This window comes from Salvelinus namaycush, chromosome 26 (genome assembly GCF_016432855.1).
Source record: "Salvelinus namaycush isolate Seneca chromosome 26, SaNama_1.0, whole genome shotgun sequence".
In the NCBI taxonomy this organism is placed as follows: domain Eukaryota; kingdom Metazoa; phylum Chordata; class Actinopteri; order Salmoniformes; family Salmonidae; genus Salvelinus; species Salvelinus namaycush.
The window spans coordinates 34,795,015-34,818,267 of record NC_052332.1 but is presented as its reverse complement, the minus strand read 5'-3'; the positions used below and the strand labels follow the sequence as shown (position 1 = coordinate 34,818,267).

Below are 23,253 nucleotides of genomic sequence, written 5' to 3'. Positions count from 1 at the left end.
GTTGATTGTTTCCAAATGTGTTAAGTAATTATCTTTTTGTTTTCTCATGATTTGTTTGGGTCTAATTGTGTTGCTGTCCTGGTACTCTGTGTGATCTGTTTGTGAACAGAGCTCCAGGACCAGCTTGCTTAGGGGACTCTTCTCCAGGTTAATCTCTCTGTAGGTGATGACTTTGTTATGGAAGGTCTGGGAATCGCTTGTAGAATTTAACGTCTCTTTTCTGGAATTTGATAATTAGCGGCTATCGGCCTAATTCTGCTCTGCATGCATTATTTGGTGTTTTACGTTGTACACTGAGTATATTTTTGCTAAACTCTGCATGCAGTCTGAATTTGGTGTTTGTCCCATTTTGTAAATTCTTTGTTGGTGAGCGGACCCCAGACCTCACAACCATAAAGGGCAATGGGTTCTATAACTGATTCAAGTATTTTTAGCCAGATCATAATTGGTATGTCAAATTTTATGTTCCTTTTGATGGCATAGAAGGCCCTTCTTGCCATGTCTCTCAGATCGTTCACAGCTTTGTGGAAGTTGCCTGTGGCGCTGATGTTTAGGCTGAGGTATGTATAGTTGTTTGTGTGCTCTAGGGCAACGGTGTCTAGATGGAATTTGTATTTGTGGTCCTTGCAACTGGACCTTTTTTGGAACATTATTTTTGTCTTACTGAGATTTACTGTCAGGGCCCAGGTCTGACAGAATCTGTGTAGAAGATCTAGGTGCTGCTGTAGGCCCTCCTCCTCCTTGGTTGGGGACAGAAGCACCAGATCTTTGGTAAACAGTAGACATTTGACTTCAGACTCTAGTAGGGCGAGGCCGGGTGCTGCAGACTGTTGTAGTGCCCTCGCCAATTCATTGATATATATGTTGAAGAGGGTGGGGCTTAAGCTGCATCCATGTCTCATCCCACGGCCTTGTGGAAAGAAATGTGTTTTTTGCCCATTTTAACCACACACTTGGTGTTTGTGTACATAGATTTTATAATGTCGTATGTTTTTCCCCCAACACCACTTTCCATCAATTTGTATAGCAGATTCTCATGCCAAATTGAGTCAAAAGCTTTTCTTAAATCTTAAGAATCTGCCTTTGCTTTGTTTTGTTTCTTTGTCAATTTGGGTGTGCAGGATGAATACGTGGTCTGTTGTATAGTGATTTAGTAAAAAGCCAATTTGACATTTGATCAGTACATTGTTGTCACGACCGTCTGTTGAAGAAATGGACCAAGGCGCAGCGTTGTGAGCGTACATACTTATTTATTAACGATGTCGCCAACAAAACAATAAAACTCCAAACGAAACGTGAAGCCAACGTAGTGCTCACAGGCAACTAAACATGGACAACTACCCACAAAACCAACATGGAAAATGGCAACCTAAATAGGATCCCCAATCAGAGACAACGATAAACAGCTGTCTCTGATTGGGAACCAATTCAGGCCACCATAAACCTAAATTCCCCTAGACAATACGAAACTAACCAAACCACCCTTGTCACACCCTGACCTAACCAAATAATAAAGAAAACAAATATAACTAAAGTCAGAGCGTGACAATTGTTTTCACTGAGGAAATGTACGAGTCTGCTGTTAATGATAATTCAGAGGATTTTCCCAAGGTTGCTGTTGACGCTTATCCTAATAACCGGTAGTTATTGGGGTCAAATTTTGGGGTGATCAGTCCTTGGTTCCAAATATTGGGGAAGATGCCAGAGCTAAGGATGATGTTAAAGAGTTTAAGTATAGCCAATTGGAATTTGTGGTCTGTTTATTTGATCATGTCATGTAGGATACCATCAACACCACAGGCTTATTGGGAAGGAGGGTTTGTATTTTGTCCTGTAGTTCATTCAATGTAATTGGAGAATACAGTGGGTTTTGGTCGTCTTTAATAGTTGATTCTAAGATTTGTATTTGATCATGTATATGTTTTTGCTGTTTCTTCTTATCCGTTTTGGATAAATAATTCTTTGTGTTGTTGTTTGTTCAGCGTTTTCCAAATTTCCCAGAAGTGGTTAGAGTCTATGGATTCTTCAATTACATTGAGCAGATTTCTGACGTGATGTTCCTTCTTTTTCCGTAGTGTATTTCTGTATTGTTTTAGTGATTCACCATAGTGAAGGCGTAGGCTCAGGTTTTCTGGGTCTCTATGTTTTTGGTTGGATAGGTTTCTCAATTTCTTTCTTAGGTTTTTGCATTCTTCATCAAATCATTTGTCATTGTTCTGCTCAACATTTTTTGATTTGATAGGAAAGCTAAGAGGTCAAATATACTGTTTAGGTTTTCTACTGCCAAGTTTTTTTTTTTTTTTTTTTTTTTTTTTTTTTTTTTGGGGTGGATCAGCTTAATATTGCGGAAAGAATGTTGCTTCCAATGTAATTGTCTGCATCATTTCCAATCCCCCATATTTTTTGGGGTAAATATATATATCCATACACGCATGCATACATATATACATATATACATACACATACCTATATAGACATACATACTTTTTTAAAGAATATACCTTTATTATTATTCCCCGCAACCCTACCACCGCTCCCCCAATTGGAGTAAACTAATAAACACTTCTGCTTTTACCTTCAATTTATACATCTTATACCTATTTTACAGACACAGACTACTTTATAATAGTTCTCTCTTGTTTGTTCTTAGTCCTTCCTCTATTTCTGTTGTCCATCCAATTTTATTTCCACTTGTAACTGTGCTATTTCACAAAAGCTCCGCACCTATACACATTTCACAGATCCCGTATGCCCTACATTGTTTATCTTGTTATTAGTCCCACCCTTCAGTTCCACTCAACCCTTCCCATCTATCTTCCAACATCATCCATTTCGGATTTTTATTTGCCATATATTTTTCAACTGTGCTGTGATGCTTCACAAAAGATTTGAACCTTCCTATTCTCATAGCTTCTACAGATTGTAAATTAAAAATAAACATTTTTGCTAAAATAATTATTATATTATTGATTGATTGACTATGGCTTTTCAAATCCCCCAGTATTGCTATCTGTAGCGTTAGTTCTAGGCAAATGTTGCAATTCTTCAGCCATTCCTGGACCTGTGACCAAAAACGAGCTACATATGGACAATACCAAAATAAATGGTCTAATGACTCTGCCTCCTCACAGCAGAATCTACAGAGCTGGGAAGATTGTATACCCCATATATATAACATTCTATTAGTTGCAAGAATTTTGTACAATAATTTAAATTGAAAAATTCGAAGTTTTGAATCCGGCGTTGTTTTGCGTATCAATTCATAAACCATGTGCCATGGAATGGGTACATCGAACATCTCTTCCCAACTATTTTGCAATTTATATGGCACAGCTGTCAGTTTTTTGGTCCTTAAATGAAATTGGTATATGTTTTTATTTATCACACTTTTCTTTAACCATTTATGTTCTTTAATACAGGGCCGACATACAAGTTCCTTACTTTTTTCCCCTTCTACTTGCCTCTTCCATTTTTGTGGTAATGCTGCAATTAATTGGTTGTAATTTTGGGTAGAGCAGACATTTCCATATGTCTGTGTGAGCTGCATGTGTGACATAACTCCACCAGTCCTATTTATGATATCATTCACAAAAATTATACCTTTTTTAAACATTTCTTCGATAAATACAGTTTTTTTATCAATTACTATATTTGAATTTAACCACAATATTTGTTGTACTATTTGTTCCATCCTTTCAGGTGGATTAAACTGAAATTGCAACCAACTTTCTAAGGCTTGTTTAAAAAATAAGGATATTTTGGAGATTATTTCCTTTTCAAACAACCGAAAGTGAGCAGGTGTAATCTGAATAAAGGGAAAAAGGCCCTTCTTGAACATAGGATGAGACATTCGTACCAATTTACTAGAGAACCAGTTTGGATTTAAGTATAACTTTTGTATGACTGATGCCTTTAGTGAGAGGTCTAATGCTTTAATATTTAATAATTTCTGCCCTCCGAATTCATATTCGTTATATAAATAGGCCCTTTTAATTTTATCTGGCTTGCCGTTCCAAATAAAATGGAATATTTTTTGTTCATATAATTTAAAAAGCAGGTCACTAGGTGTAGGCAAAACCATAAGCAAATAGGTAAACTGTGATATGACTAAAGAGTTAATCAGGGTGATTTTTCCACAAATAGACAAGTATTTTCCTTTCCATGGTAGCAAGATCTTATCTATTTTTGCTAACTTTCTATAAAAATTTATTGGAGTGAGATCATTTCTTTCTTTTGGGATTTTTATACCGAGTATGTCCACATCTCCGTCAGACCATTTAATTGGTAAACTACATGGCAATATAAAATGTGTATTTTTTAGTGATCCAATACGTAATATGGTACATTTATCATAATTTGGTTTTAATCCAGAGAGGATAGCAAAGGTATCTAGATCCTCTATGAGGCCGTGGAGAGACTCTAGTTGTGGTTTTAAAAGAAAACATGAATCATCAGCGTACAATGACACCTTAGTTTTTAAGCCACGGATTTCTAATCCATTAATATTAATGTTTGATCTAATTTTAACAGCTAACATTTCGATGGCAATAATAAATAGATATGCCGATAGTGGACAACCTTGTTTTACTCCTCTAGATAGTTTAAAACTTTCTGAGATGTAGCCATTATTTACTATTTTACACCTAGGGTTACTATACATAATTTTAACCCATTTTATAAGAGATTCCCCAAAATTGAAATATTCTAGGCATTTATATATAAACTCCAGTCGTACTTTATCAAAAGCCTTTTCAAAATCAGCTATGAAAACCAGACCTGGTGTCCCCGATATTTCATAGTGTTCTATTGTTTCCAGTACTTGCCTTATATTATCTCCAATGTATCGTCCATGTAAAAAACCTGTCTGATTAGGATGAATAATATCTGACAAAACTTTTTTTATTCTATGCGCCAAGCATTTTGCTAGGATTTTTGCATCACAACACTGAAGTGTAAGAGGTCTCCAATTTTTTAATTGGACTGGATCTTTATATATACCACTTGGGTCCTGTTTCAGTAATAACGATATCAGACCTTCTTGTTGCGTGTCTGATAATCTACCATTTATATAGGAGTGGTTAAAACAAGCTAATAATGGTCCTTTGAGTATATCAAAAAAAGTTTTGTATACTTCCACTGGTATGCCATCCAGCCCTGGAGTTTTCCCATCCTTAAAGGCCCCAATTGCATCAAGCAGTTCCTCCTCTGTAATTTGGCCTTCACATGAGTCTTTCTGTACAGATGTTAATTTTACATTATTAATAGGAAAAAAATCCATACAATTAGTTTCAGTTAGTGGAGATGGAGGAGCCTGAAACGAAAACATATTCTTAAAGTACTTTACTTCCTCTTTCAAAATATCATTTGGTGAATCATGCGTGACTCCATCATTGTAACAAGTTTTAATACATTTTTTTTGGTAGCATTTCTATATTGAAGATTGAAAAAGAATTTGGTGCATTTTTCCCCATATTCCATCCAGTTCGCTTTATTTTTATAATGTATTACACTGGATCTTTCTTGAATAAGTTCCTCCATTTCTTTTTGTTTTTCCTCTAACTTATTCTGTGCCTCTATGGTACTGTTTTTATTGCTATCTAACTGTACTGTTAGTCCTTCAATTTCCTTTGTTAATATGGACTCTTTTGATCTAAATTGCTTTTGTTTTATAGATGAGTACTGAATTGCATGGCCTCTAAAGGCACACTTAAAAGTGTCCCATACAATAAGGGGATCTGCTGTACCTATGTTATGTCTGAAAAAGTCAGTTATAAAATCTTCTGTCCTAGTTCTAAACAATTTATCATCTAGTAGACTTTGATTAAATTTCCAATATCCTCGCCCACGTGGAAATTCTGTAAGAGAAATATATATGCCAATTATGTGATGATCCGACCGCATTCTGTCCCCTATCAACACTTTTTTAACTTTTGGTGCCAGAGAGAATGGTATAAGAAAGTAGTCAAGACGACTAGCTTGATTCAGCCTCCGCCATGTATATCTCACTAAATCAGGGTATTTAAGTCTCCATATATCCACTAATTCCAATATATCCATGACATTCATGATTTCCTTAAGTGCCTGAGGGTGATAGTTTGTAGTGTGATTTCCTTTCCGGTCTATAGAGGTATTTAAGACCGTATTAAAATCTCCCACTATAATAATAGAGTCTAGTGTTGCTTGTAGAGTTGATAAATTCTTATATATATTTTCAAAGAAGCTTGGATCATCATTATTCGGACCGTATAGGTTAACAAGCCATATTTGTTTATTGTCCAATAACATATTTAAAATAATCCATCTACCTTGAGGATCTGTTTGGACAATTTGCACATTTGGATCAAAATTATTGTTAATTAAAACCATCACCCCTTTTGAATTTCTTTGCCCATGGGAGAAATATATTTTGCCCCCCCAGTTCTTTTTCCACAAAACTTCATCTAAAACTGTTGAATGGGTTTCCTGTAAACAATAGATATTATAATCCTTCTCTTTTAGCCAGGTAAATACTGATCGTCTTTTCTTATTATCTGCTAAGCCATTACAATTGTAACTGGCTATACTTATTTCACCACTTACCATAATGAGACACACCTTTCATTCTTTTAATCAGAATATATTTTTGTAAACGTACTATTAAAAAGTAACATAATGATTGAGTGTCTATATAGTTGTACCATGATATTTGCATTTCTACTAAGTAAACCTCCAATTGGTCCCTACTATTCCACCCGCTAAAAGGCCTCATCTCGAGATGGCTTGTCATCCCAATGCCCGGTAGACCACCCTCGACCCCCTGTATCCCATAGCCCTGAACCGACTGGGATCCATTCTTTGAAAAGAGCATACAGTGCCATTTACCGAATTGAAGAAGATCAATTACCATATGCATTTCCATTGCCCTCACCTCGATTTGTATTATATATATCTGTGGATCATCCTCTATTGTCCCTAACATCTTTTACTTCTTCCTTCGCAACAGTTGTGGGATACACACATACACCCACACACACTCAGCCCTTACCCCCACACAACCATAAGCTCACTTTTTCAACAATTGCACCATCCCAGAGCCCAACTCAAGATGGGTCATGATTTACAAATGCACTTGCAGTTGCAGCTGCATGAGAAGGCCTGCAAGACCGCACAAAAAATTAGCAAAAATTGAGAGATTTATTTACCATTGTCATATCCTAGATAATGGAGGTCAAATGTACACCTTATTCCTGAAACACCCACAATACGGCCACCCGTCATGACCATGTCCCCACGCATCTCCATGCAGTCCGACTTTGATTTTGTGCCGCCAGGGCCACAATAATATACCCCCTCTCTGAATGTCCGAGTGTGACCCCCTCCCCATGGGTTACTGCAGCTAGTGTTGCCAGCACTGCCACTGCCTGGGTGGGGGCACCCCACCGGAATCCCCACCGGCTAGGTACAAGGTCGTCAAGGTTCTCATTAGCAGCTTTGAGAATTTCCTTGTATATTATGCTCTCCCTTATTGGGGCTTTGGCTTTGCAGGACCAACCCTGCCAAGCAGGCTCAGAATCTTGAGGGGGCAGTGCTGCTCTTGGTCTCTGACCTCATTTTAGCTGCATACAGACCGCTTACAGCGGGCACATAAAACAGTTAGGGACTTCTCCTTAGTATCTGGGTCATTCAGGTGGGTGTCTAGGGTATAGTGCCATGGACCGTACCATTAAAATAGGATAATAAATAATTAGATATAATTTATAAAAAAATAAATAAAAAATGTAGTTCTCCATGATAGGACAATAAATAAATAAGACGTATAATTCATTATAAAAGTATATCCATCATCTGAACAACATTGAAAGCCCTCTCATACCCGGCTCACAGCAATACATTGGCTCTGGGATATGCAACCATTTCATTACTCACTCACTCAACTTTCCAAACATAACAAATAAAATAAAAAATAAACACAAACCATACCATCCACACATACTGTGCCTTCTGTTTACTTAGTTTTTATCTTCACTATGTTGAATTAGTGCTTGTGTGTTCAATTAGTTATATGTGAAGATTTATAGAAAAGCTATATTTTTTATTGTATTGTTACAATCAGTAACCGGGCTTGAATTGTGTTTATTTCCCTCGTCTATGAGAACTTTGTAATTTTTAAAATAACCATGGAGTAGTCTTTGTGTCTCTGAACAACTGGTTATCTACTGCCAAGTTTACACCTTCACTATTACAGTGAATCGTTTTGTCCAGGAAGATGTCTAAAAGGGATTGAATTTGTTGTTGCCTTATTGTTTTTTGGTAAATTTCCACACTACTTTCCTTCCATTTATAGCATTTCTTAATATTATTCAGTTCCTTTGGCTTTGATGCTTCATAATTGAGTATTGCTCTGTTCAAGTAGACTGTGATTTTGCTGTGATCTGATAGGGGTGTTTGTGGGCTGACTGTGAACGCTCTGAGAGACTCTGGGTTGAGGTCAGTGATAAAGTAGTCTACTGCCAAGAGATGAGCTATAGGTGTACCTACCGTAGGAGTCCCCTCGAAGCCTACCATTGAATATGTACAGACCTAGCGTGCGACAGAGCTGCAGAAGTTGTGACCCGTCTTTGTTGGTTATGTTGTCGTAGTTGTGCCTAGGGGGGCATATGGGGAAGGGAATGCTGTCACCTCCAGGTAGGTGTTTTACTTGTTATTTTTGAACTTTTGCCCCTTTTTCTCCCCAATTTTCGTGGTATCCAATTGGTAGTTAGTCTTGTCTCATCGCTGCAACTCCCGTACAGACTCGGGAGAGGCGAATGTCGAGAGCCGTGCGTCCTCCAAAACATGACCCAACCAAGCCAAATCAAATCAAATCAAATGTTATAGGTCACATACACATGGTTAGCAGATGTTAATGTGAGTGTAGCGAAATGCTTGTGCTTCTAGTTCCGACCGTGCAGTAATTTCTAACAAGTAATCTAACAATTTCACAACAACTACCTTATACACACAAGTGTAAAGGAATGAATAAGAATATGTACATATAAATATATGGATGAGCGATGGCCGTGCGGCATAGGCAAGATGCAGCAGATGGTACAGAGTACAGTATATACATATGAGATGAGTAATGTAGGGTATGTAAACATTATATAAAGTGGCATTGTTTAAAGTGACTAGTGATACATTTATTACATCCAATTTTTTATTATTAAAGTGGCTAGAGATTTGAGTCAGTATGTTGGCAGCAGCCACTCAATGTTAGTGGTGGCTGTTTAACAGTCTAATGGTCTTGAGATAGAAGCTGTTTTTCAGTCTCTCGGTCCCAGCTTTGATGCACCTGTACTGACCTCGCCGCACTGCTTCTTGACACAATGCCTGCTTAACCCGGAAGCCAGCCACACCAATGTGTCAGAGGAAACACCATACACCTGGCGACCATGTCAGCGTGCATGCGCCCGGCCTGCCACAGATGTCACTAGAGCACGATGGGACAAGGACATCCCCGCCCCCTGCCGGCCAAACCCTCCACAAACCCGGACGTCGTTGGGCCAATTGTGCGCCGCCCCATGGGTCTCCCGGTCACGGCTGGCTGTGACAGAGCCTGGACTCGAACCAGGATCTCTAGTGGCACAGCTACTGGAGGCCCTCCAGGTACGCGTTTGTCCCCCTGTGTGCTGAGGGCGTCAGGTTCTTGTCCAGTTCTGGCATTTAGGTCGCCACAGACATGTCCCTGGGCCTGGGAATGATTGATTTCCCCCTCCAGGATGGAGAAGCTGTCTTCATTAAAGTATGGGGATTCTAGTGGGGGGGATATAGGTAGCACACAGGAGGACATTTTTCTCTGTTGAGATCATTTCCTTTTGAATTTCTAGCCAAATGTAAAATGTTCCTGTTTTGAGTCATTTAATGAGTTAGGTCTGCTCTTACCAAATTAGCATACCCCCTGAGTCTCTTCCCTGTTTCACTGTTGGTAGTTTGGTGGATGGGACTACCATCTCTCTGTAACCTAGAGGGCAACCAGTGGGTCCATTTCCTCTATACCATGTTTCTTGTAGGATGACAATGTCTGTATTTCTTATTTATTTGGTGAAGTCCAGGTTCCTGCTCTTTAGGCCAAAGGCAGATGACCTCAGGCCTTGGATATTCCAGGATGAGATAGTGAAAGCTTTGTGTTCCATAAAGTGTCCAATGTTGTTGGTTGTGTGGTTTGGACTCAGACCAGTAAATGTGAGCAGAGCCTGCTGAGCATCTGGTATATGCCATTGGCTTGGGCTAGTGTAAGAGTGGGGGTTGGGCCTGTTTGCCTTCTCACAGCCTGGGCGTAGGTGTGACTCTCATGTTGAGGCCATTTTCTTTGGGGGGGGGGGGCATAGGTCTGATCTGAAGGGGCCTATATGGGGTGTGGGCGTGGTTGGTTCCCAATCCTAATCCTCTCTATATCATCTCTCTATCCTCTCTCTATCCTCTCTCCATCCTCCCTCTCTATCCCCCTGTCTATATAATCTATCTATCCTCTCTCTATCATATCTCTATCCTCTCTCTATGCTCTCTATATCCTCTTTCTATCCTTCTCTCTATCCTCTCTATCCTCTCTCTATCATATCTCTATCATCTCTATATCCTCTCTATATCATCTCTATCCCTCTCTCTATGCTCTCTATATCCTCTCTATCCCTCTCTATCCTCTTTCTATCCCTCTCTCTATCCTCTCTATCCTCTCTATATCCTCTCTCTATCCTCTCTCTATCCTCTCTCTCTATCCCCCTCTCTAAATCATCTATCTATCCACTCTCTATCCTCTCTCTATCCTCTCTATATCATCTCTCTATCCTCACTCTATCCTCTCTCTATCCTCTCTATATCCTCTCTCTATCCTCTCTCTCTATCCCCCTCTCTAAATCATCTATCTATCCACTCTCTATCCTCACTCTATCCTCTCTCTATGCTCTCTATATCCTCTCTATCCCTCTCTATCCTCTTTCTATCCTTCTCTCTATCCTCTCTATATCATCTCTCTATCCTCTCTATCCTCTCTATATCATCTCTCTATCCTCTCTATATCATCTCTATCATCTCTATATCCTCTCTATATCATCTCTATCCCTCTCTCTATGCTCTCTATATCCTCTCTATCCTCTCTCTATCCTCTTTCTATCCTTCTCTCTATCCTCTCTATATCCCTCTCTCTATCCTCTCTCTCTATCCTCTCTATCTATCCCCCTCTCTAAATCATCTATCTATCCACTCTCTATCCTCACTCTATCCTCTCTCTATTCTCTCTCTATCCTCTCTATCCTTCTCTCTATCCTTCTCTCTATCCTCTCTATATCCTCTCTCTCTATCCCCCTCTCTAAATCATCTATCTATCCACTCCCTATCCTCTCTCTATCATCTCTATCCTCTCTATATCCTCTCTCTCTATCCCCCTCTCTAAATCATCTATCTATCCACTCCCTATCCTCTCTCTATCATCTCTATCCTCTCTATATCCTCTCTCTCTATCCCCCTCTCTAAATCATCTATCTATCCACTCCCTATCCTCTCTCTATCATCTCTATCCCTCTCTCTATCCTCTCTCTCTATCCCCCTCTCTAAATCATCTATCTATCCACTCCCTATCCTCACTCTATCCTCTCTCTATCCTCTCTATATCCTCTCTATCCTCTCTCTATCATCTCTATCCCTCTCTATATCCTCTCTCTCTACCCCCCTCTCTAAATCATCTATCTATCCACTCCCTATCCTCACTCTATCCTCTCTCTATCCTCTCTCTATCCTCTCTATATCCTCTCTATCCCTCTCTATCCTCTCTCTATCATCTCTATCCCTCTCTCTATCCTCTCTATATCCTCTCTCTATCTTCTCTCTATCCTCTCTCCTCTCTCTATCCTTTCTCTATCTTCTCTCTATCATCTCTATCCCTCTCTCAATCCTCTCTATATCATCTCTATCCCTCTCTCAATCCTCTCTATATCATCTCTATCCCTCTCTCTATATCCTCTCTCTTTCTTCTCTCTATTATCTCTCCTCTCTCTTCTCTCTATCCTCTCTCTAACCTCGTTATATCTTCTGTCTATTCTCTCTCTATCCCCTCTATCCATTTATATCCTCTCTCTATCTTATATCTGTCCTCTCTATATCATCTCTATCCCTCTCTCAATCTTCTCTCTAACCTCTCTCTATCCTCTCTCTTCTCATCTCTATCTCTTTATATCCTCTCTCTATCCCCCTCTCTATATCCTCTCTATATCCTCTCTCTATCCACTCTCTATCCCCCTCTCTATTTCCTCTTTATATACCCCTCTCTATATCCTCTCTCCATCCCCCTCTCTCTATCCTCTCTCTGTCCTCTCTCTATCCTCTCTCCATCCCCCTCTCTATATCCTCTCTCCATCCCCCTCTCTCTGTCCTCTCTCTATAATCTCTCTATCCCTGACAGTACACAAAGCAGCGTACAACCTGACCTGAGGGCATCCACAGGTCACACTTGTATTAGTTCTCTCTCTGACCACTCAGAGGCTGGTTTAGACATACAGTTTGGGTCGGTCGGTCGGTTTAGACATACAGTTGGGTGGGTGGGTGGCTGGGTGGGTCGGTTTAGACATACAGTTGGGTGGGTGGGTGGGTCGGTTTAGACACACAGTTGGGTGGGTGTGTCTGTCTGTCTGTCTGTCTGTCTGTCTGTCTGTCTGTCTGTCTGTCTGTCTGTCTGTCTGTCTGTCTGTCTGTCTGTCTGTCTGTCTGTCTGTCTGTCTGTCTGTCTGTCTGTCTGTCTGTCTGTCTGTCTGTCTGTCTGTCTGTCTGTCTGTCTGTCTGTCTGTCTGTCTGTCTGTCTGTCTGTCTGTCTCTCTCTCTCTCTCTCTCTCTCTCTCTCTCTCTCTCTCTCTCTCTCTCTCTCTCTCTCTCTCTCTCTCTCTCTCTCTCTCTCTCTCTCTCTCTCTCTCTCTCTCTCTCTCTCTCTCTCTCTCTCTCTCTCTCTCTCTCTCTCTCTCTCTCTCTCTCTCTCTCTCTCTCTCTCTCTCTCTCTCTCTCTCTCTCTCTCTCTCTCTCTCTCTCTCTCTCTCTCTCTCTCTCTCTCTCTCTCTCTCTCTCTCTCTCTCTCTCTCTCTCTCTCTCTCTCTCTCTCATTTCAAACACGGATGAAAATATCTTTGGATTAATAATGCAGCTGATCTTGTCCGTGGCAGCGAGTGGGATGCATTATTAAACACGTGTGGGGCTAAGGAAAGTAGAAAAGTGCTTCCCAGCCTGTTAATCAGTAAATTACACACCGTGGTCTGACGGTGCCAGCTGTACACACAGGAACCACAACAACGAGATAGCGTTCTATCTCTCTGGATGACTGTTGCACTTTCACTGGGTGCATGATTCAGCTCAATGGAAGCAGATGACGTCAATACTGTACTATAGTTAACTGAAAGTTTACTATGCTCTCAACAGAATCTGACCCAAGGCTAGTGACGTATATTTCTGAAGTTTCCCAATCTGAACTACTTCATAGGTAGAGTGAAAGAATGTGTGTAATGTGACACATGATATTGTGGAATCAAGCCAATCAATAATGAAAAGAAATAGAACACATCTTTATGGATCATAGTACTTTTTGTGTGTTTCCAATCTGCATTTGCCATAGAGCTTATGATATATACTGAAAGAGTGGGAGTAGGATGAGGAAGCCTGCATGACCTGATCGGTCTGCTACAGAACTCACCGATGTTGGAGTGCTTCAGCAGTCGGCAGATCCTGGCCTCTCTGTCCAGCTTCTGGTGATCTGAAAGCCAAACACGCAGACAGATAGTTTCATGACGCAGGAAACATTACAGGTGTGCTATCTTCCTTTGACCCTGCTTCTCACAGCAGGAAAATAATTCTGCAGCGACAGGAAATGTGAATTATTATTATTATTGGACATTTTTGTATGGGGTTGTTAGGGCAAATCAAGTCTGAAATGTTAAAATGGAAATTACAAACTTTAGAAGCCTTTCTAAACCTTGAGTACACTCCAATTAGCATGTTCTGTTGTGCAGGAGAGTTCTCTGTGACAACAGATAGATCAAATTAAGATAGCTCCAGAAAGATGCCTGAGTTTCCGACCTAGAATTCCGAATTGGATGACAATTCAAAACGATACCTAAAAACCTTATTCCTTATGATAGATTTTTTTGGACTGTCTGTTATGCCTTGTACGAATGTGTTATTCAATGCGTTTCTATGGGCTATAGCAGTAAAGACCAAATTCAATGATCATTTTCAAATATATTTTTTATACCTACAGGGGTGGTAGGGAGGGATGAGGGTGGGTGGTAGGGAGGGATGAGGGTGGGCGGTAGGGAGGGAAGGAAGGAAGGAAGGAAGGAAGGAAGAAGAGGAAGATGGTAGGTGAGAGGGAGGGAGGGAGGGAGGGAGGGAGGGAGGGAGGGAGGGAGGAAGGAAGGAAGGAAGGAAGGAAGGAAGGAAGGAAGGAAGGAAGGAAGGAAGGAAGGAAGGAAGGAAGGAAGGAAGGAAGGAAGGAAGGAAGGAAGGAAGGAAGGAAGGAAGGAAGGAAGGAAGGAAGGAAGGAAGGAAGGAAGGAAGGAAGGAAGGAAGGAAGGAAGGAAGGAAGGAAGGAAGGAAGGAAGGAAGGAAGGAAGGAAGGAAGGAAGGAAGGGTGATGGTGGGCACGGTATAGAGGGAGGAGGTTGGGGAGAGAGAGGTCACATTGACACAAGCTACTCTCCCCAGTAATGAAAGTGAGGGGGCGGGCAGTCAGCAAGATAACAATGCCGCTTTGCCAAATAAACGCTCTCTTTCTGTCCGAGAGCAGAGGGCTTTCTGCAGTATTAATGAGTGACCCAAATTGGCAGGGGAGGCCCCCTTTTTCCTCCTAATATCTACCCCTCTGTTCATACACTCCTTCACTGTCTGCTCAATCTGCACAGCTCAATCTCTTTCACTGTCTGCTCAGTCTGTACAGCTCATTCTCCTTCACCAATCATGAGAGGTGTATCAGTCTTACAGTAAAAAGCCATTGCCCCTTGATCAAGTTCATGATTGCATCGGAGATGAGATAAACCAAGCCTCCTCCATCATCCAGAATTTTCTGGTGTGAGCGGTAGCTTCACAAAAACCCTTCTGCTGTGTAGCAGCAGCATTTATCATTATCAGTAAGTAGTGTTTCGGCAGTATCACCATACCACAGGAGGTTAGTGGCACCTTCATTGGGGAGGACGGGCTCGTGGTAATGGCTGGAGCGGAATGAGTGGAATGGTATCAAATATATCAAACACATGGTTTCCATGGTTTCCATGTGTTTGATGCCTTTCCATTTGTTCCAGACATTATTATGAGCCGTCCTCCCCTCACCAGCCTCCACTGCACCATTACACATATAAGAAATGAAACAAATATAATCTCGTTCTTTCCTTGTAGAATATTTGCCGTCGTACCAGCTTTTAAGCGTGTGCCAATCTCCTCCTCCGTCCCTAAAGCCTTCCTGTACTATACGCCATCCACTGTAATGTATACGCAAATATATGCTCTGGACTTTAAGAATGGTGTTGCTAGGCAACCCTGCGGAATACACCAGGACTAGAATTATAAGATATAGCTGAGTAAAAATAAAGAGGGAGAAATGGAGTTCATGCACCCATGTATAAATACTCCAACAGGGGTATAATGAAAGACAAATGAAGCTTCAACAGCACTGAGCACAGAACAAAAGTCAAGGGCAATATACCAGGATAGTGTGAGACTACAATGAGCCTTAACACACTGACATGTGCAGTATACTGTCGATTAACACACTGACATGTACAGTATACTGTAGATTAACACATTGACATGCACAGTATACTGTAGATTAACACATTGACTCTGACAGTATACTGTAGATTAACACATTGACACAGACATGTACAGTATACTGTCGATTAACACATTGACTCTGACAGTATACTGTAGATTAACACATTGACTCTGACAGTATACTGTAGATTAACACATTGGCATGTACAGTATACTGTAGATTAACATACTGACATGTACAGTATACTGTAGATTAACACATTGACATGTACAGTATACTGTAGATTAACACACTGACATGTACAGTATACTGTAGATTAACACACTGACATGTACAGTATACTGTAGATTAACACATTGACTCTGACAGTATACTGTAGATTAACACATTGACTCTGACAGTATACTGTAGATTAACACATTGACATGTACAGTATACTGTAGATTAACATACTGACACAGACAGTATACTGTAGATTAACACACTGACATGTACAGTATACTGTAGATTAACATACTGACATGTACAGTATACTGTAGATTAACATACTGACATGTACAGTATACTGTAGATTAACACATTGACATGTACAGTATACTGTAGATTAACACACTGACACAGACAGTATACTGTAGATTAACATACTGACATGTACAGTATACTGTAGATTAACATACTGACATGTACAGTATACTGTAGATTAACACACTGACATGTACAGTATACTGTAGATTAACACATTGACACAGACAGTATACTGTAGATTAACACACTGACATGTACAGTATACTGTAGATTAACACATTGACTCTGACAGTATACTGTAGATTAACACACTGACACAGACAGTATACTGTAGATTAACACACTGACATGTACAGTATACTGTAGATTAACACATTGACACAGACAGTATACTGTAGATTAACACACTGACACAGACAGTATACTGTAGATTAACACACTGACACAGACATGTACAGTATACTGTAGATTAACACACTGACACAGACAGTATACTGTAGATTAACACACTGACACAGACAGTATACTGTAGATTAACACACTGACATGTACAGTATACTGTAGATTAACACACTGACATGTACAGTATACTGTAGATTAACACACTGACACAGACATGTACAGTATACTGTAGATTAACACACTGACACAGACAGTATACTGTAGATTAACACACTGACACAGACAGTATACTGTAGATTAACACACTGACATGTACAGTATACTGTAGATTAACACACTGACATGTACAGTATACTGTAGATTAACACATTGACTCTGACAGTATACTGTAGATTAACACATTGACACAGACATGTACAGTATACTGTCGATTAACACATTGACTCTGACAGTATACTGTAGATTAACACATTGACACTGACAGTATACTGTAGATTAACACACTGACACAGACATGTACAGTATACTGTAGATTAACACACTGACACAGACAGTATACTGTAGATTAACACATTGACACTGACAGTATACTGTAGATTAACACACTGACATGTACAGTATACTGTAGATTAACACATTGACTCTGACAGTATACTGTAGATTAACACATTGACACTGACAGTATACTGTAGATTAACACACTGACATGTACAGTATACTGTAGATTAACACATTGACTCTGACAGTATACTGTAGATTAACACATTGACTCTGACAGTATACTGTAGATTAACACACTGACATGTACAGTATACTGTAGATTAACACATTGACTCTGACAGTATACTGTAGATTAACACACTGACATGTACAGTATACTGTAGATTAACACATTGACTCTGACAGTATACTGTAGATTAACACATTGACACTGACAGTATACTGTAGATTAACACACTGACATGTACAGTATACTGTAGATTAACACATTGACTCTGACAGTATACTGTAGATTAACACATTGACTCTGACAGTATACTGTAGATTAACACACTGACATGTACAGTATACTGTAGATTAACACATTGACATGTACAGTATACTGTAGATTAACACATTGACTCTGACAGTATACTGTAGATTAACACATTGACTCTGACAGTATACTGTAGATTAACACACTGACATGTACAGTATACTGTAGATTAACATACTGACATGTACAGTATACTGTAGATTAACATACAGACATGTACAGTATACTGTAGATTAACACATTGACTCTGACAGTATACTGTAGATTAACACATTGACTCTGACAGTATACTGTAGATTAACACACTGACATGTACAGTATACTGTAGATTAACACACTGACACAGACATGTACAGTATACTGTAGATTAACACACTGACACAGACAGTATACTGTAGATTAACACACTGACATGTACAGTATACTGTAGATTAACACATTGACTCTGACAGTATACTGTAGATTAACACACTGACATGTACAGTATACTGTAGATTAACACATTGACACAGACAGTATACTGTAGATTAACACACTGACATGTACAGTATACTGTAGATTAACACACTGACATGTACAGTATACTGTAGATTAACACACTGACACAGACATGTACAGTATACTGTAGATTAACACACTGACACAGACAGTATACTGTAGATTAACACACTGACATGTACAGTATACTGTAGATTAACACATTGACATGTACAGTATACTGTAGATTAACACATTGACTCTGACAGTATACTGTAGATTAACACATTGACATGTACAGTATACTGTAGATTAACACACTGACATGTACAGTATACTGTAGATTAACACACTGACATGTACAGTATACTGTAGATTAACACATTGACATGTACAGTATACTGTAGATTAACACATTGACTCTGACAGTATACTGTAGATTAACACACTGACATGTACAGTATACTGTAGATTAACACACTGACACAGACATGTACAGTATACTGTAGATTAACACACTGACACAGACAGTATACTGTAGATTAACACACTGACATGTACAGTATACTGTAGATTAACACATTGACATGTACAGTATACTGTAGATTAACACACTGACATGTACAGTATACTGTAGATTAACACATTGACATGTACAGTATACTGTAGATTAACACATTGACTCTGACAGTATACTGTAGATTAACACACTGACATGTACAGTATACTGTAGATTAACACATTGACTCTGACAGTATACTGTAGATTAACACATTGACATGTACAGTATACTGTAGATTAACACATTGACTCTGACAGTATACTGTAGATTAACACATTGACACTGACAGTATACTGTAGATTAACACACTGACATGTACAGTATACTGTGGATTAACACATTGACTCTGACAGTATACTGTAGATTAACACACTGACATGTACAGTATACTGTAGATTAACACATTGACTCTGACAGTATACTGTAGATTAACACACTGACATGTACAGTATACTGTAGATTAACACATTGACTCTGACAGTATACTGTAGATTAACACACTGACATGTACAGTATCCTGTAGATTAACACATTGACTCTGACAGTATACTGTAGATTAACACATTCACATGTACAGTATACTGTAGATTAACACATTGACTCTGACAGTATACTGTAGATTAACACATTCACATGTACAGTATACTGTAGATTAACACATTGACTCTGACAGTATACTGTAGATTAACACATTGACATGTACAGTATACTGTAGATTAACACACTGACACAGACAGTATACTGTAGATTAACACACTGACATGTACAGTATACTGTAGATTAACACATTGACTCTGACAGTATACTGTAGATTAACACATTGACACTGACAGTATACTGTAGATTAACACATTGACTCTGACAGTATACTGTAGATTAACACATTGACTCTGACAGTATACTGTAGATTAACACATTGACATGTACAGTATACTGTAGATTAACACACTGACATGTACAGTATACTGTAGATTAACACATTGACATGTATAGTATACTGTAGATTAACACATTGACTCTGACAGTATACTGTAGATTAACACATTGACTCTGACAGTATACTGTAGATTAACACATTGACTCTGACAGTATACTGTAGATTAACACACTGACATGTACAGTATACTGTAGATTAACACATTGACATGTACAGTATACTGTAGATTAACACATTGACTCTGACAGTATACTGTAGATTAACACATTGACACAGACAGTATACTGTAGATTAACACACTGACATGTACAGTATACTGTAGATTAACACATTGACACAGACATGTACAGTATACTGTCGATTAACATACTGACATGTACAGTATACTGTAGATTAACACATTGACACTGACAGTATACTGTAGATTAACACATTGACACAGACAGTATACTGTAGATTAACACATTGACACAGACATGTACAGTATACTGTCGATTAACATACTGACATGTACAGTATACTGTAGATTAACACATTGACACTGACAGTATACTGTAGATTAACACATTGACACAGACAGTATACTGTAGATTAACACATTGACACTGACAGTATACTGTAGATTAACACATTGACACTGACAGTATACTGTAGATTAACACACTGACATGTACAGTATACTGTAGATTAACACATTGACACAGACAGTATACTGTAGATTAACACATTGACACTGACAGTATACTGTAGATTAACACATTGACACTGACAGTATACTGTAGATTAACACATTGACACTGACAGTATACTGTAGATTAACACACTGACATGTACAGTATACTGTAGATTAACACATTGACACAGACAGTATACTGTAGATTAACACATTGACATGTACAGTATACTGTAGATTAACACATTGACTCTGACAGTATACTGTAGATTAACACATTGACTCTGACAGTATACTGTAGATTAACACACTGACATGTACAGTATACTGTAGATTAACACATTGACACAGACAGTATACTGTAGATTAACACACTGACACAGACAGTATACTGTAGATTAACACACTGACACAGACAGTATACTGTAGATTAACACATTGACATGTACAGTATACTGTAGATTAACACATTGACTCTGACAGTATACTGTAGATTAACACATTGACATGTACAGTATACTGTAGATTAACACATTGACTCTGACAGTATACTGTAGATTAACACACTGACATGTACAGTATACTGTAGATTAACACATTGACTCTGACAGTATACTGTAGATTAACACACTGACACAGACAGTATACTGTAGATTAACACACTGACATGTACAGTATACTGTAGATTAACACACTGACACAGACAGTATACTGTAGATTAACACACTGACATGTACAGTATACTGTAGATTAACACATTGACTCTGACAGTATACTGTAGATTAACACATTGACATGTACAGTATACTGTAGATTAACACATTGACTCTGACAGTATACTGTAGATTAACACACTGACATGTACAGTATACTGTAGATTAACACATTGACTCTGACAGTATACTGTAGATTAACACACTGACACAGACAGTATACTGTAGATTAACACACTGACATGTACAGTATACTGTAGATTAACACACTGACACAGACAGTATACTGTAGATTAACACACTGACATGTACAGTATACTGTAGATTAACACATTGACTCTGACAGTATACTGTAGATTAACACATTGACATGTACAGTATACTGTAGATTAACACATTGACTCTGACAGTATACTGTAGATTAACACACTGACATGTACAGTATACTGTAGATTAACACATTGACTCTGACAGTATACTGTAGATTAACACACTGACACAGACAGTATACTGTAGATTAACACACTGACATGTACAGTATACTGTAGATTAACACACTGACATGTACAGTATACTGTAGATTAACACATTGACATGTACAGTATACTGTAGATTAACACATTGACTCTGACAGTATACTGTAGATTAACACATTGACATGTACAGTATACTGTAGATTAACACACTGACATGTACAGTATACTGTAGATTAACACACTGACACAGACAGTATACTGTAGATTAACACACTGACATGTACAGTATACTGTAGATTAACACACTGACATGTACAGTATACTGTAGATTAACACATTGACACTGACAGTATACTGTAGATTAACACATTGACTCTGACAGTATACTGTAGATTAACATACTGACATGTACAGTATACTGTAGATTAACACACTGACATGTACAGTATACTGTAGATTAACACACTGACATGTACAGTATACTGTAGATTAACACACTGACATGTACAGTATACTGTAGATTAACACACTGACATGTACAGTATACTGTAGATTAACACACTGACATGTACAGTATACTGTAGATTAACACATTGACACAGACAGTATACTGTAGATTAACACACTGACACAGACAGTATACTGTAGATTAACACACTGACACAGACAGTATACTGTAGATTAACACACTGACATGTACAGTATCCTGTAGATTAACACATTGACTCTGACAGTATACTGTAGATTAACACATTGACACTGACAGTATACTGTAGATTAACACATTGACTCTGACAGTATACTGTAGATTAACACATTGACACTGACAGTATACTGTAGATTAACACATTGACACTGACAGTATACTGTAGATTAACACATTGACACTGACAGTATACTGTAGATTAACACATTGACACTGACAGTATACTGTAGATTAACACATTGACACTGACAGTATACTGTAGATTAACACATTGACACAGATACCATGACAGTTGCTGGTCTTATTTTACACTCCTGCTGCATGCACAATAACCTGCAGCTAGACGAACATGGGCCTGACCCTGGAAGACGACCTACGTAGTTTGTCTCAATGTAGACAGACAATCAATCAATCCACTGTTGGATAGTTTAATACCTTGAGTGATTTTCCCAGCACCAGTAGGCCAACACGTTTTGGTGTGAAGCCCTTTTAATCTAAATAACAGCTCAGTCACAGCTGATTGGGGTTAAATGATCTGCCCTACTCCTCCTGGTCCAGCTGTACATTATCAGAATGCTAATAAACCTCCACTGCTACTCCGCCAGATGTCTTTCCCTGCTCCATGCAATCTGTTCTGCTCACCAGTACACCTGAGCCTTACGTCTGAGGGTCCCCAACCCGACAGCCAGTCGGTCTCTACAGACCAAGTAGAGAGGCAGGCTTCATGTAGAATGAGTCTCTACAGAGCAAGTAGAGTAGCAGGCTTCATGTAGAATGAGTCTCTACAGAGCAAGTAGAGTAGCAGGCTTCATGTAGAATGAGTCTCTACAGAGCAAGTAGAGGCAGGCTTCATGTAGAATGAGTCTCTACAGAGCAAGTAGAGAGACAGGCTTCATGTAGAATGAGTCTCTACAGAGCAAGTAGAGAGGCAGGCTTCATGTAGAATGAGTCTCTACAGAGCAAGTAGAGTAGCAGGCTTCATGTAGAAT

General features: G+C 39.0%; 1 protein-coding gene across 4 annotated transcripts in view; it reads right to left on the bottom strand.

The window, feature by feature from the left end:
* The window catches only part of LOC120021507 (calcium/calmodulin-dependent protein kinase type II subunit alpha-like), a 111,606-nt gene that overhangs the window by 65,382 nt on the left and 22,971 nt on the right, over window positions 1–23,253 (bottom strand). For all 4 annotated transcript variants that reach the window (XM_038965295.1, XM_038965293.1, XM_038965292.1 and 1 more), the window contains exon 3: window positions 13,685–13,744. In XM_038965295.1, the coding sequence (XP_038821223.1) occupies window positions 13,685–13,744 (60 nt within the window). The remainder of the gene's footprint in view (window positions 1–13,684; window positions 13,745–23,253) is intronic.